The sequence below is a fragment of the Balaenoptera ricei genome, chromosome 1, assembly GCF_028023285.1.
Source record: "Balaenoptera ricei isolate mBalRic1 chromosome 1, mBalRic1.hap2, whole genome shotgun sequence".
Classification (NCBI taxonomy): domain Eukaryota; kingdom Metazoa; phylum Chordata; class Mammalia; order Artiodactyla; family Balaenopteridae; genus Balaenoptera; species Balaenoptera ricei.
The window spans coordinates 55741907-55756609 of NC_082639.1; the positions used below are offsets into that span (position 1 = coordinate 55741907).

Sequence of the window (14703 nt, forward strand, 5' to 3'; positions counted from 1 at the left end):
CTATGATATTTTGTTATGGCAGCCCTAGATGACTTTTATAAAGCCTAGTTTCTTTTAGGGGAAAATACTATTAAGAAGCCAAGATCTGGGAGCTAGATGTACTCATTGCCATTGAGATATCACTGCTGTCAGTTCCTCTTAGTAGGCAGAGCTAGAGAATATATGAGTGTATGTATGTGTGTACACACATATATTTACACCTATATCTGTCCATCTATTGAAAGGAATGAGTTCACACTGATATATCAAATTGCAGTCTAACTTCGTAGAGTTCTTTCTAGTTTTCTCCCATTCCATGTTTGTTACTTTTTTTTTTTTTTTCCTGACAGTGAGAAACCCGGTGTTCATTGTCCTTAATATATTTACTTATTTGAACAATCCTCCTTTAAGTAATCAATCTCCCATCACCACTGCAGATGACTGTGCCCTCCCCCATGCAGACACCCACCTCATCCAATATAAGCTCCATCCTTCTGTACTGGGCTGTTCCACTGGCCAGAAGGCTTCCTCACCTTGCCTGAGTTCTGACTCTCTGTGCTGGGTTTTCCTTCTGGGCAGATGTCCTCCTCACCTTGCTTGAGCTCTGAAACCTGAGGTATGACATAAGATATTTTGTGTAAAATATATGTAAGGGTACAGTAAGTGATATCTATTATTAGTGGTGTCATGGCAGGCAGAATTTAGAAATGGCCCCCCAAGATTTCTAATCCATGGAACTGTGAATGTGACAAGGTATCACATGTGTGATTGTTACATTACATGACAAAAGGGGATGTTTGCAGGTATAATTAAGGTTACTACTCAGTTGCCTTAGGGGTATCAAAAGGGAGATTATCCCGGTGAGCCATGTCTCGTCATACTAGCCCTTTAAAAGCAGAGCGTTTTCTCCAGCTAGTAGCAGAGGGAGAAGTCAGATGATCTGAAGCACAAGAAGGATTTGATGCACTGTTGCTGGGTCTGAAGATGTAGGGGGGCCACATGCAAGGATTTTAGAGCAGTCTCTAGATGCTGAGTGTGGTCCCCAGCTGACAGCCAGCGAGAAAATGGGGACTTCAGTTCTACAGTTGCAAGAAACTGAATTCTGCTAACTGCCTTAATGAGTGGAAGTGCATTCTTTCTTAGAGCCTCCAGATAAGAGCCCAGCCTGCCTAAGCCCTTGATTTTGGGCCTTGAGAGACCCAAAGCAGAGAATGCATTTGAGCCTGCCAGAACTTTTGACCTACAGAACTGAGAGATAATAAATGGGGATTGTTTTAAGCAATTTAATTTGTGATAATTTGTTGCACAGCAATGGGAAACGAATACAGTATTACATCCGGGTGATATTTGAAAGAAGAAACATTTGTGTCAGAGAAAAGGAGATTGTGATTTCTGTACGATTATTCTTTGGGAGACATGGTTATGTAAATCTATCTCCTGGGGATATCTATAAGCAAGAACTGCTCAAGGAGAACCTCTTACTGCCAGATATATAATATTCATTAATTTGAGGTATGTAAATATTTTCTTTTAAAGAAGAAGTGAGTTATGTATTAGGTTGGTGTAAAGAGAGTAATTGTTTTTTCTTTTTGAGCACTTTAAACATATTGGTTTATGTTCAGATTGTAAAATAATCTTAGAAAAAATACTGTATTGGAGTTGATAAAGGTAATATGTAGAAACAAATATTCATGCACTTAACAAATATTCAAGGTCTGCTTTTTGCCAAATGTTGGAGACTTTTTTACAAACAAGGCCAGATACGTGCTATTTGCTATTAATAAGCCTACAATCCAATGAAGATACAGATATATAAGCAGTTAAAATACGGATGATAGGTGCTATAAGTGTTGCGATGGAAAAAGTAAAAAATGCTATGGGAGCACAAAAGGAAGCTACCTACTCCACACCTGAGAGATTCAGAAAGGCTTCTTAGAGAAACTCATTTAAGCTGAAAATCAGGGAGAGAGAAATTAACTAGGGGAAGGGAGAGAAAGGGAGACGTGAGGAATATTCATAGTGGTAGTAGCAAGATATATCAAGTCCTAAAGAAAAGAAAAAGCATGGCCAAGAGTTAGGGCATTGTGGCTAAGGCGTAGAGTTTGAGAGGGGTAGTGATTCGATATAAGGCTAGCACATTAAGTAGGACCAGATGATTGTAAGACGTTTAAGGAAGTTTGGATTTTGTTTTAAGGGAAATGAGGATCCATCGAAATATTTAAACAAGGGAGTGATGCTTTCAGATTTCTAGCTGTCAAAAAGTAAAATTACGTTGTTTTTGCTTTTATCTCCCAAACTTTGTTCTTACCCTGATCTCTGTCCTAAGGTTAGGAGGTCAGTGACGCAGTAAGAGTTAGGAATGCGATGGAAATGAATAGTGCATAGGTTTTATTTTTTGTATTGATGATACTTAAGATATAGTATTCATTGTGTTTGCTCTGAGGTCTGTCAACCTGGGTTTGAATTCCAGATTCGTTACATAACTGTCTATACAAGTCCCTTCTCTAGGCCTCAATATCCTCGGCTTTAAAATCGATAATAACATCCAACTTTAAAATCCATATCATGGGTTTGTTAGGGTTAAACAAGGTTATTTCAATAAAGGGCCTGAGATAAAGTAAGCATTCAATAAATTATTATACTGCTAATAAAAAAGCTGAAAGTTTACTAATTTTTTTTTAAGCCAAGTCAAAATGTTCCCCTGGCAAAGAGTAGGTATTCAAAAGAACTTTCCAGCAAAACAGCTGCATTGAAAGCTGTTAAAAATTTAGCCAAGTTAAAATTGACACCGCATTTACTCAGCCAGTACCACGAAATGTATCATATGATGGGCCTTGTGTTGGGCCCCAAACAGTATTATCTGGTGTGTAACATTCAAATGCAGTTCTGAGCAAGCAATAGCTTGTATAGGTGTGGAGCCCGGGAGAGAAATTTGAGGTGGAGATAAAAATTTGGAGATCACTGGCATGAAGATGGGACTTAAGTCATCTCAGTAGATGCAGAAAGAGCATTTGATAACATTTAACACCCATTCATAATAAAAACTCATAGCAAACAGGAATAGAATACAGATTCCTCAAACTTAAAGATTATCTATAGAAACCAAAAGCAATCATGTTCAATGGTGAAATATTGAAAAATTTCCCTTTGAGATTAGGAGCAATACCAGAATCACTTCTATTCAAGATTGTACTGGAAATTATGGCTAGAATAATATGGCTAACTCCAGCTGACTGAAAACTGATAAGTGAAAGAAAAAATTTTTAAACTTTTGGAAGACAAACTATCGTATGACCTTGGGCAGGAAAGGATTTCTTAAGGCACAAAAAACAGAAGTTCTAAAGGGAAAAGCTGATATATTTGGCTTCATTAAATGAAAAACTTCTCTTTACCAAAAGTACCCACAAATAAAATGACAGACCACTTACTAGGGGAATACATATCTAATATGCTTCCCAACAAGGAATTAGTATCCAAAATATTAAAAAAAAATTCTACATGTCAATAAAAGAAAATATAAACACAATAGAAAAATGGGCAATAAAGATAAGTAAATGTTTATCAGAAGAGGAAATAAACAAATGGTAAACAAATATGAAAAATACCTGTATCAGAGTTCTTCTGAGAAACAGATTATATATAAAATTTATATTAATGTGTATTTATACTATATACATACATAGAGAAATTGATTGATTGATTGTGAGGGCTGGCTAGTCTAAAATCTGTGAGGTATACCAGCAGGCTAGAAACTCAGGCAGGTGTTGATGCTACAGTCTTGAGGCAGGATTTCTTCTCCAGAATACCTCAGTTTTTCTCTTAAGCTCTTCACTGATTAGATGGGGCCCACCTGCATTATCCAAGGTGATCTCCTTCACTTAGAGTAAACCGATTGTAGATATTAACCATATCTATAAAATACCTTTGCAGCAACACGTAGATTATTTAATAACTGGATTCTGTAGCCAAGTTCACACACAAAACTAACCATCACAATGCCCTGCCTTATTAATCAAGGGAATGCAAATCAAGAGCACAAGGAGGTATGATTTTATATCCACTAAATTGACAAAATTTAAGTGTCTGATAAGACCAAGCATTGTAAGGACTCTCATATACCATCGATAGGAATGTAAGCTGTAACAATCTTTCTGGTAAAGAAGCTGGCACTTTCTTCTAAAGACGATCATTTGCATGTGTATAGCCCAGGAATTTCCCGCTTTCAGAAACTTTTGCACATGAACACCAGGAGATATGTAAAATTTACAAGAAGGTGACAGTAGTTTAATAGCAAACAGTAGCAAAATAGCAACAACCTGGAAACAAATCAAATATTCATTGATAGAAAAATAGAAATGTAAACCATACTAAAATCACAGAATGGAATATTAAACCGCAGTGAATAAATAAACAGTAGCCATGTGGATCATGAGTGAATTTTAGAAACAATATTGAGTATAAAAAGCAAGGCAAAGATTAAAAATAGCATAATACCATTTTTATAACGCTCAGAAACAAACCAAAACAACGTATTGTTTGGGGATACAAACCTGCCTGAGGACTCCAGCTGTGGGGGATGGGCTAGTGCAGGAAGGCATAGTTGGATGGAACAGTGATGCCAATGTCCTAGTCTTTAAGTTTGGTGTTGAGCTCCTGGGTGCTTATTTCATTATTATGCCTCATAATGTATGTTACAGATAATCCTTTTGTATTATCAAGTCACTTAAAATTTTAAAAGAACATAAATAAAAATATTTTTTTCATTCCAAAAAAGTGGAATTTAAAAGCAAAGTGCTTTAATCTATGAAAGGCCTTTTTAGAACGTAAGTCTGCAAAGGGCTTAGAAGACAATGTGATTCAAGTTTAAAACTAAGGCTGGGTTTCATTCAGCAAGAAGTCCACACCAGCTAGAACAATGGTTGTTTGACTTTTGGGGGGTTATTAACAGACTGTTCTGAGTTGAAAGCTATTAAACCTCTCCCCAGAAAACATTTCATATGTGGAAAACTTTTCATTTAATTTCCCGGGAGTGATGGTGAATCGGGTCTGGAAATAGGTTACTAAAGCTATCTAACAATTACCAATTTCGATGAGCTCATCTTACTGTAAGAAATGTGTAACTGATATTGCTAGTCAGAGGACAAAGTATCTGCATCAAAGGTGGAACTTCTTTCCTTAAAGTTAGCTTGTGAGTTAATAGAAGTGTCATAAAACTAGATTAGAACAGGGAGACATAATTTTAGTCCTTTCGGTTTTGTGTGGTGTGGAGCACAGTAGAATTTTGGCAAATGTTTCTTAGGACTCTCTTTCAGGTTTTAAGTTTTTAATTTGGCCAATTTGCCGAGGCTCAAGTTGAGGGGTGACCCACTTTTGCCTGGGTCAAGGCAACCAGGGCATGGAGAAAAATAATTGTTTTTTTCTTTGCAGGAAGCTTTGTAAAGTTTCCCAGTTGGCAAAATCTGTATTCCACGTCTGATACATAGGAAATCTATGATTAGAAATATGGGTGTTTTAGAAATAAAATTTCCAACTTGCAAAATGCATCTTTGAAAACTTAGGTGGTTCTGTTAGCTAAATGAGTAATATAGCATGTCAATTGTTTACGGAGACTTGATCAAGTGAAGAGCAGTATCATGTTTTCTTTATCTGGCATTTGACAGCTATTAACTAGTGAAATGAGAGATTAAAGTTTGTGCAACTAAAAGCACACACTGGATCCTTTCAAACAAAACTGTGTCACCTTCTATATAAAGTATAATATTAAATTAGCTGATTGGCAAAATGTATATGGTATGCTGCTGAGAGAGTTATGTTTACTTAACGAGCAATACACTGTCTGTTGTTTAAGTTCAAGAAAATATTGAAGCTTACAAGACAAAAAATTACCATAACAGTAATATATGAACTAATCTGTATGTTGATCATATTACTATGGAATTCATCAAACAATATATATATATTTTTAATTAATTAATTAATTTATTTATTTTTGGCTGTGTTGGGTCTTCATTTCTGTGCGAGGGCTTTCTCTAGTTGCGGCAAGCGGGGGCCACTCTTCATCGCGGTGCGCGGGCCTCTCACTATCGCAGCCTCTCTTGTTGCGGAGCACAGGCTCCAGACGCGCAGGCTCAGTAGTTGTAGCTCACGGATCTGGTTGCTCCGCGGCATGTGGGATCTTCCCAGACCAGGGCTCGAACCCGTGTCCCCTGCATTGGCAGGCAGATTCTCAACCACTGCGCCACCAGGAAAGCTCCATCAAACAATATTTTACATAATTGATAAGTATGTATATTTTAAAACATTTCTAATGTTGACTTACTGATAAAGAATACTAAATTATCACCTTTACCTTTCTTATCTTTCTTATATCAAAGATGATTGTCTTTTTTTCACCCAGCACTATTTTTATACTTTGCCTATTATATCAGTCTCCCCCACTCCCTTACGTTGGATTGAAAGAGAAAATGTTTCTCAACTTGTAACTGTCCTCTTACTTATTTTCCATTTCCATATGATCACTTATTCGGACATTGTGGTGTTGGTTTTATAACTAACTGTGGTAGTATACTATTTCAGTTAATCCTGGAAGAAATAAGGCAGTATAGCATAGAGGTTAAGAGTGTTGTCCCTAGAACCAAGCCAATTGGTGAATCTACACTCAGCAAATTACTGAGTGTAAGCTTTGGCAAGTTACTTGAATTTGCTCTGCTCTGGTTTCCTGATTTTTTAATGAAAGGAGTAAGTTCAGTGTTCTGGTACCTAGTAAAAACTAAATGAATGTTAACTATAAAAATAGCAGTAATAAGAATTGTTATTATATTACTGAATTAATTGGTTTAGGTTGCAAACTTAACATCCTAGCACTTATGTCTGTTTAGTGTATTCATTTGCAATATAGAACAGGTTGGCTGTACCACTCTCTAATCTGGGGTCCAAATGTTCACTTATGTGATAGTTCAATTCCTTTAAAAAATAATAACTACATCTGTTGTATATTATGAGTAAAATTTTCAAGGCTTAATATCAAGTCAATGACAAAATAAATTATATTCACTTTAATGTTTATGTGAGTGCCTAGTATAATCAAAGCAATATATATAATATACAGATAAATAAAATATAGTTCTTGCACTCAAGTATTATCAGTTTAACAGAAAGGATTGGAGAAATACAGAGGAAATATACTGTGTTTTCCCAGGTGGATGGAAGTTATGATATCACAATTTAAAAGTTCAGACTGGATTAGTAATAGAAACTGAACAAACAAGAAAGCCAGTTTAAACATCTTGGGGAGCCAAGGGGAAATAAATTGGACTACATACCATACCTTGGTGGTTATTACTTGTTTTCATACCCAGGGATCTCTAAATTAGGTTTTAATTTATATTTATTTCTTCTACATGCTGGTATTACCATCTACAGGTGTAATACTTGTTAAAAACTCAGTATGTAGTACACAAGTAGAAACGTTTAATATTATTTCTGTAAGAGAGGCATAAATAAAGTGTGACCATTGTTAGCATAGAGGTGGGAGAGGTGATGTTCTGTGGAAAAGAATTGGAAAAATCTTCATGGAAGAACATTTGAGCTGGGATTTCAAAGGAAGCATGTGACTCTAGATGAAGTTTGGGAGCTGTAGTGGTATGTTTACCCCATGCTAGATCAAGGTATCAGCATAATTCAGAATGAGGATTGTGCATGGTATACTCATGAGAGAATGAGTGTTCATCTGAGCAGGAATATGGGCATGTGTAGGGATATATTGGGAGATGTATTTGCAGAGGTAGGTTGGTGCCATATCTGGTGGGCCTGAATGCCTTTAATTTAAATAAGTGATGGAGATCCATGAAAGATTTTTTTACATGGGGGATGGTGATGGTAATGGTGGTCGGCTGCTATGGCTGGATCATCCACTAACTGCATTCGTGTGTTTATTGAGTTCATGTTTTGTCTCTTTCAGGAAGTTCATGATTTATTACAAGACTATGAGTTAAAGTATTGTTATGTGGACAGAAATAAGCGAACAGGTAAGATTTCTGTTCTAAGCGTCTGATTTTAATTCTGCAGGTTGTCGTTGTAGACCAAAAATCTAAGTGTCTTTTTATTCTTAAGCTAATCTCTGAAATTCTTAAGCATTAAATTATATACATGTTACTTAATTTATTTTCTGAAGGTAGTATTATTCTAAATTTTAATCACATAAATTAATATAATATTGGTGGCAGCCATTTTGGGGAGCTCATTCTACCACATGGACGCTGGTGCTGGTAAGCACCATTTGGAATCCTTCCTCTAGGTTATTAGTGCCTGACCTGGCCCGGCTGGGTCAGTGCTGGGATGCATCAGGCCAAGCAACTAACAGGATGGGGACACAGCCCCACTCACCAGCGGCCAGGCTGCCTTAAGACCCCTTGAGCCCATAGCAACCAGAGGGGCCAGGACCCAGTTCCACATACCAGTGCATAGGCACTAGCCCTGGGACCCCCAAGGCCCTGCATCCAGAGACCACAGGACCCAGCTCCAGCCACCAGTGGGCAGGTACCAGCCCCAAGACCCCCTGGGCTCTGGCCCTGCCCACCAGCAAGCTGGCTTTAGCCTTGCAACCAGCCTCACACACCAGTGGGCAGGCACCAGCCCCAGGACATCCTGGGCTCCAGCCATATACACAGTGGGCAGACCCAAGCCCCAAGACCACCACAGCCCTGCAGCCTGCCATGGCAGGACCCAGCCCACTCACCAGCAGGCCAGCACCAGCTCTGAGACATCTTGGGCCCCTCAGCCAGCTTCCCCAGAAACCAGCCCCACCTACCAGGAAATCTCACAAGCTTTAGGACACCTAGGACTCTGCAGCCAACTGTGTCGGGAACCGGCCCCACATACCAGTGGGCTAAAACCAGCTCAAGGACACCCAGGGCCCTGCAGTTGGAGATCCTGGTACCCAGCCCCACCCACCAGCAGTCGGACACCTGCTCTGGGACCCCGGACCCTGCAGCCAGAGACCCCAGGACACAACTCTGCCTACCAGTTAGCCAGCCAAGCCCCAGAACCCAGCTTTACCTCCTGGTGGGCGGGTACTAGCCCTGGGATCCCCGGGACCCCAACCCTTCCCACCAGTGGGCAGACACCAGCCTCAGGACCACCACAGCACTGCAGCCTGCCCTGTCAGAATCTAAGCAACAGAACAGCAGGACAATACCAGCCCCAGGCGCCCTCAGGCCCTGGTCCTGCCCACCAGCAGGCCAACACCAGGTCTGGGACACCTTGGGCCCCTCAGCACCCAGGATCTGGCACCACCCACCAGTGGGCTGACACCAGCTTTGGGACCCCCCAGGGCCCTGCAGCTGGAAAACCTGGGGCCTAGCTTTGCCTACTAGTGAGCTGGTACTAGCCCTGGGACACCCTGGGCCCCAGCCCTGCCCACCAGTAGGCCAACATCAGCTGCAAGATGCCTTGGACTCCTTAGCCAGTTGCCCCAGGATCTAGCCAGTGGGACAACACCAGCTTTGGGACACCCCATAACCCACAGAGAGCCATGTCAGGAAGCAGCCCCATCCACCAGCAGACCAAAACTAGATCAGGAACCCTGGTCCTGCGACCACCCCCTCCCAGAACTCATCTCTGCCCATGAGAGAGCCAGCTCCTCAGCTTGTGACATGGTCCCACTAACCAACCGTCAGCAACCTCCTCACAAGGCAGGGCCTGGCAACCAACTGGACCAGGTAGCCACGGCTCTCAGACTTCCCACAGTAGTCAGCCCACCACAACAGAAGGACCCATGCAGCCCACATAGGGGGCATCCCTAGAGCATATAGCTCTGGTGACCAGAAAGGAGTGCACTGCTGGCATGCATAGGACGTCTCCTACAAAAGGCCACTTCTTCAAGGCCAGGAAATGTAACCAACCTACCAGATATATAGAAAAAGAAACAGCAAATTAGGCAAAGTGAGGTGACCAAAGAGCATGTTCCAAACGAAGGAACAGATAAAATTCCAGAAGAAGTGAAGAGGAGATAGGCAATCTACCTGAGAAATAGTCAAGGTAGTGATTGTAAAGATGATCAAAGAACTCAGGAGAAGAAAGGATAAACAGAGTGAGAAGTTAGATGTTTTTAAGAAAGAGAAAGTATAAAGAAGAACCAAACAGATGAAGAATACAATAACTGAAATGAAAAATACACCAGAAGGAATCAAAAATAGATTAAATGATACAGAGGAATGAATCAGTGAGCTGGAAGACAGAATAGGAGAAAGTACTGAAGCTTAACAGAAAAAAGAATAAAAAGAAATGAGAACAGTTTAAAATACCTCAGAGACAGCATCACGCATACTAACATTCGCATTTTCGGGGTCCCAGAAGGAGGAGAGAGAAAGGGGCAGAGAACATATTTGAAGACACAATAGCTGAAAAACTTCCCTAACTTGGGGAAGGAAACAAACATCCAGGTACAGGAAGCACAAACAGTCCCAAACAGGATCAACTCAAAGAGGACTACACCAAGACACTTTGTAATTAAAATGGCAAAAGTTAAAGAGAATAAAAAAAGCAGCAAGGGAAAAGCAACAAGTTACTTAGAAGGGAACCCCCATAAGGCTTTCAGCTGACTTTTCAGCAGAAACTCTGAAGGCAAGAAGGGAGTGGCATGATATATTTAAAGCGGTGAAAAACCTACAACCAAGAATACTCAGTAAGGCTTTCATTCAGATTTGATGGAGAGATCGAAAGTTTTACACACAAACAAAAGCTAAAAGAGCTCAGCACCACCGAATCGGTTTTACAAGAAATGTTAAAGGGACTTCTTTAATAAAGCAAAAAAGAAAAGGCACAACTAGAAACATGAAAATTGCAAAAGGAAAAAGCTCATTGGTAAAGGCAAATATACAGTAAAGATAGTAAATCAACCATGTACAAAGCTAATAGGAAGGTTAAAAGACAAAAGTAGTAAAATCATTTATATCTGAAATGTGTAGTTAAGGGACACACAAAACCAAAAGATGTAAAATATGATGTCAATAACAGTAAGTGGGGGGGAGGGGAGTAAAATGCAGGGTTTTTAAAATGCGTTTGAAATTAAGAAAACAGCAAATTAAAATAATAATAGAGAGATTTATACATAAAAACCTCATGGTAGCCACAAACCGAAATTCTGTAATAGATATACACAAAAGAAAGAGAAAGAAACCTAAACATAACACTAAAGATAGTCATCAAATCACAAGGGAAGAGAACAAAAGAAGAGAGGAACAAAAAAGTAACTACAAAAACAATCCCCAAACAATTAACAAAATGGCAATAAGTACATACCTATCAATAATTACTTTAAATGTAAATGGACTAAATGTTCCAATCAAAAGACATAGAACTTGTGAATGGATACAAAAGCAAGAACTATACATATGCTGCCTACAAGAGACTCACTTCAGTTCTAAAGACACACACAGACTTAAAGTGAGGGGATGGAAAAAGGTATTCCATGTAAATGGAAATCAAAAAACAGCTGGAGTAGCAATACTTATATCAGACAAAGTAGACTTTAAGTCAAAGACTGTAACAAGAGACAAAGAAGGACATTACATAATGATCAAGAGATCAGTCCAAGAAGAAAATATAGCAGTGATAAAGCAAATATTAACAGACATAAAGGGAGAAATTTACAGTAACACAATAGTACTAGGGGACTTTAACCCCTCACTTACATCATTGGACAGATCATCCAGACAGAAAATCAATAAGGAAACACTGGTCTTAAACAACGCTTTAGACAAAATGGACTTAATAGATATATATAGAACATTTCATCCCCAAACAGCAAAATACACATTCTTTTCAAGTACACATGGAACATGCTCCAGGACAGAGCACATGCTAGGCCAAAAATAAGTCTCAGTAAATTTAAGAAAACTGAAATCATATCAAGCATCTTTTCCAACCACAACACTATGAGACTAGAAATCAACTGCAAGCAAAAAATTGAAAAAAACATAAACACGTATGTGGAGGCTAAACAAAATGCTGCCGAACAACCATTGTATCATTGAAGAAATCAAAAAAGAAATTTAAAAACTCCTGAAGACAAATGAAAACACAATGATCCAAATCTATGGGATGCAGCAAGAGCAATTCTAAGAGGAAAGTTTACTGAGATGCAGGCCTACCTCAGGGAACAAGAAAACTCTTGAACAACCTAACCTTACACCTAAATGAACTAGAAAAAGAAGAACAAACAAAACCTAGAGGTAGCACAAGTAGAGAAATCATAAAGATCAGAACAGAAATAAATGAAGTAGAGAGACTAGGAAAACAATAGAAATGATCAATGAAACTAAGAGCTGTTTCTTTGAAAAGGTAAACAAAATTGATAAACCTTTAGCCAGATTCATCAAGAAAAAGAGAGGGCCCAGATCAATAAAATCAGAAATGGCAAAGAAGTTACAACTAACACCACAGAAATAACAAAGGATCATAAGAGATTACTGTGAACAACTATATGCCAATAGAATGGACAATCCAGAAGAAATGGACAAATTCCTAGAAATACACAGTCTCCCAAGTTTGAACCAGGAAGAAATAGAAAATATGAACAGACCAATTACCAGAGCATTGAAATTGAGTCAGTAACAAAAAACTCCCAGCAAACAAAAGTCCAGCACCAGATGTGTTCACAGGTGAATTCTACTAAACATTTAGAGAAGAGTTAACACCTATCCTTCTCAAACTATTCTAAAAAATTGCACAGGAAGGAATACTTCTGAACTCATTCTACAAGGCCAGCATCACCCTGATAACAAAACCAAACACACCACAAAAAAAGAAAAGTACAGGACAATATCACTGATGAACATAGATGCAAAAATCCTCAACAAAATATCAGCAAACTGAAATCAATAATATGTTGAAAGTATCATACACCATGATCAAGCAGGGCTTATCCCAGGGATGCAAGGATAGTTCAATATCTGCAAATCAATCAATATGATAAACTATATTAACAAATTGAAGAATAAAAATCATGACCATCTCAATATATGCAGAAAAAGCTTTTGACAAAATTCAACATCGATTTATGATTAAAATTCTCAACAAAGTAGGTACAGAGGGAACAAACCTCAAAATAATAAAGGCCATATGATAAGCCCGTAGCTAACATCATACTTGATGGTGAAAAGCTGAAAACATTTCCTCTAAGAACAGGACCAAGACAAGGATGCCCACTCTCACCACTTTTATCCAACATAGTACTGAATGTCCTAGCCACAGCAGTCGTACAATAAAAAGAAATAAAAGAAATCCAAATTGGAAAGGGAGAAGTAAAACTGTCACTGTTTGCAGGTGACACACAGTACACATAGAAAATTCTAAAGATGCCACCAAAAATTCATCAGTGAATTCAGTACAGTTGCAAAATACAACATTAATATGCTGAAATATGTTGCATTTCTATACACTAACAATGAACTATCAGAAATTAAGAAAATGGTCCATTTACCATAACATCAAAAAACCAAAAACAAACAAAAAAAACAAACCTAGGAATAAATCTAAGGAGATTTACTCTGTACTCGGAAAACTCTAAGACACTGATGAAAGAAATTGAAGATGACGCAAATAGATGGAAAGATATACAGTGCTCATGAATTGGAAGAAGTAATATTGCTAAAATGACCATACTACCCAAGGCAATCTACATATCTAATGCCATCATATCAAAGTACCAATAGGATTAGTCACCGAAGTAGAACAAATAATTCTAAAATTTGTATGAAAACTCAAAAGACCCCAAATAGCCAAAGCAATCTTGAGAAAGAAGAACAGATCTGGAGGTATCATGCTCCCTGACTTCAGACTATACTACAAAGCTACAGTAATCAAAACAGTATGGTACTGGCACAAAAACATAGATCAGTGGAACAGAATAGAAAGCCCAGAAGTAAGCCCAGACATTTATGGTCAATTAATCCAAGACAAAGGAGGCAATAATATGCAATGGGGGAAAGACAGTCCGTTCAAGAAATGATGCTGAGAAAACTGGACAGCTCTTGTAAGAGAATGAAATTAGAACATTTTCTCATACCATACACAAAACTAAACTCAAAATGGATTAAAGACCTAAATGTAAGACAGCAAACCATAAAATCCTAGCAGAAAACATAGGCAGAACACTCTTTGACATAAATTGTAGCAATATATTTTTGGATATCCCTCCTAAAGCAAAGGAAACAAAAGCAAAACTAAACAAATGGGACCTAATTAAACTTCAAAGCTTTTGCATAGAGGAGGAAACCACTGACAAAATGAAAAGACAGCCTACTGAATGGGAGAAAATATTTGCAAAGGATATGACTGATAAGTGATTAATATTCAAAATATATGAACAGCTCATACAGCTCAATGTCAAAAAACCAAATAACCCAACTAAAATGGGCAGAAGACCTGAATAGACATTTTTACGAGGGAGACATACAGGTGGCCATCAAGCCCCGTGAAAAGATGCTCAACATCACTAATCATCAGAGAACTGCAAATCAAACCCACAATGAAATATCACCTCACACTTGTCAGTATGACTATTATCAAAAAGAGCACAAATAACAAATGTTGTCAAGAATGTGGAGAAAGGGACTCTTGTGCACTATTGATGAGAATGTAAATTGGTGCAGCAACTATGGAAAATAGTACGGAGGTTCCTCATAAAACTAAAAATAGAACTACCATATGATCAGCAACTCC

The 14703-nt window shown here is 38.5% G+C and overlaps 1 protein-coding gene across 3 annotated transcripts in view; it reads left to right on the top strand.

Moving 5' to 3' along the window:
* The window catches only part of RAVER2 (ribonucleoprotein, PTB binding 2), a 144313-nt gene that overhangs the window by 44737 nt on the left and 84873 nt on the right, over window positions 1-14703 (top strand). For all 3 annotated transcript variants that reach the window (XM_059924056.1, XM_059924047.1, XM_059924050.1), the window contains one exon: window positions 7940-8006. In XM_059924056.1, the coding sequence (XP_059780039.1) occupies window positions 7940-8006 (67 nt within the window). The remainder of the gene's footprint in view (window positions 1-7939; window positions 8007-14703) is intronic.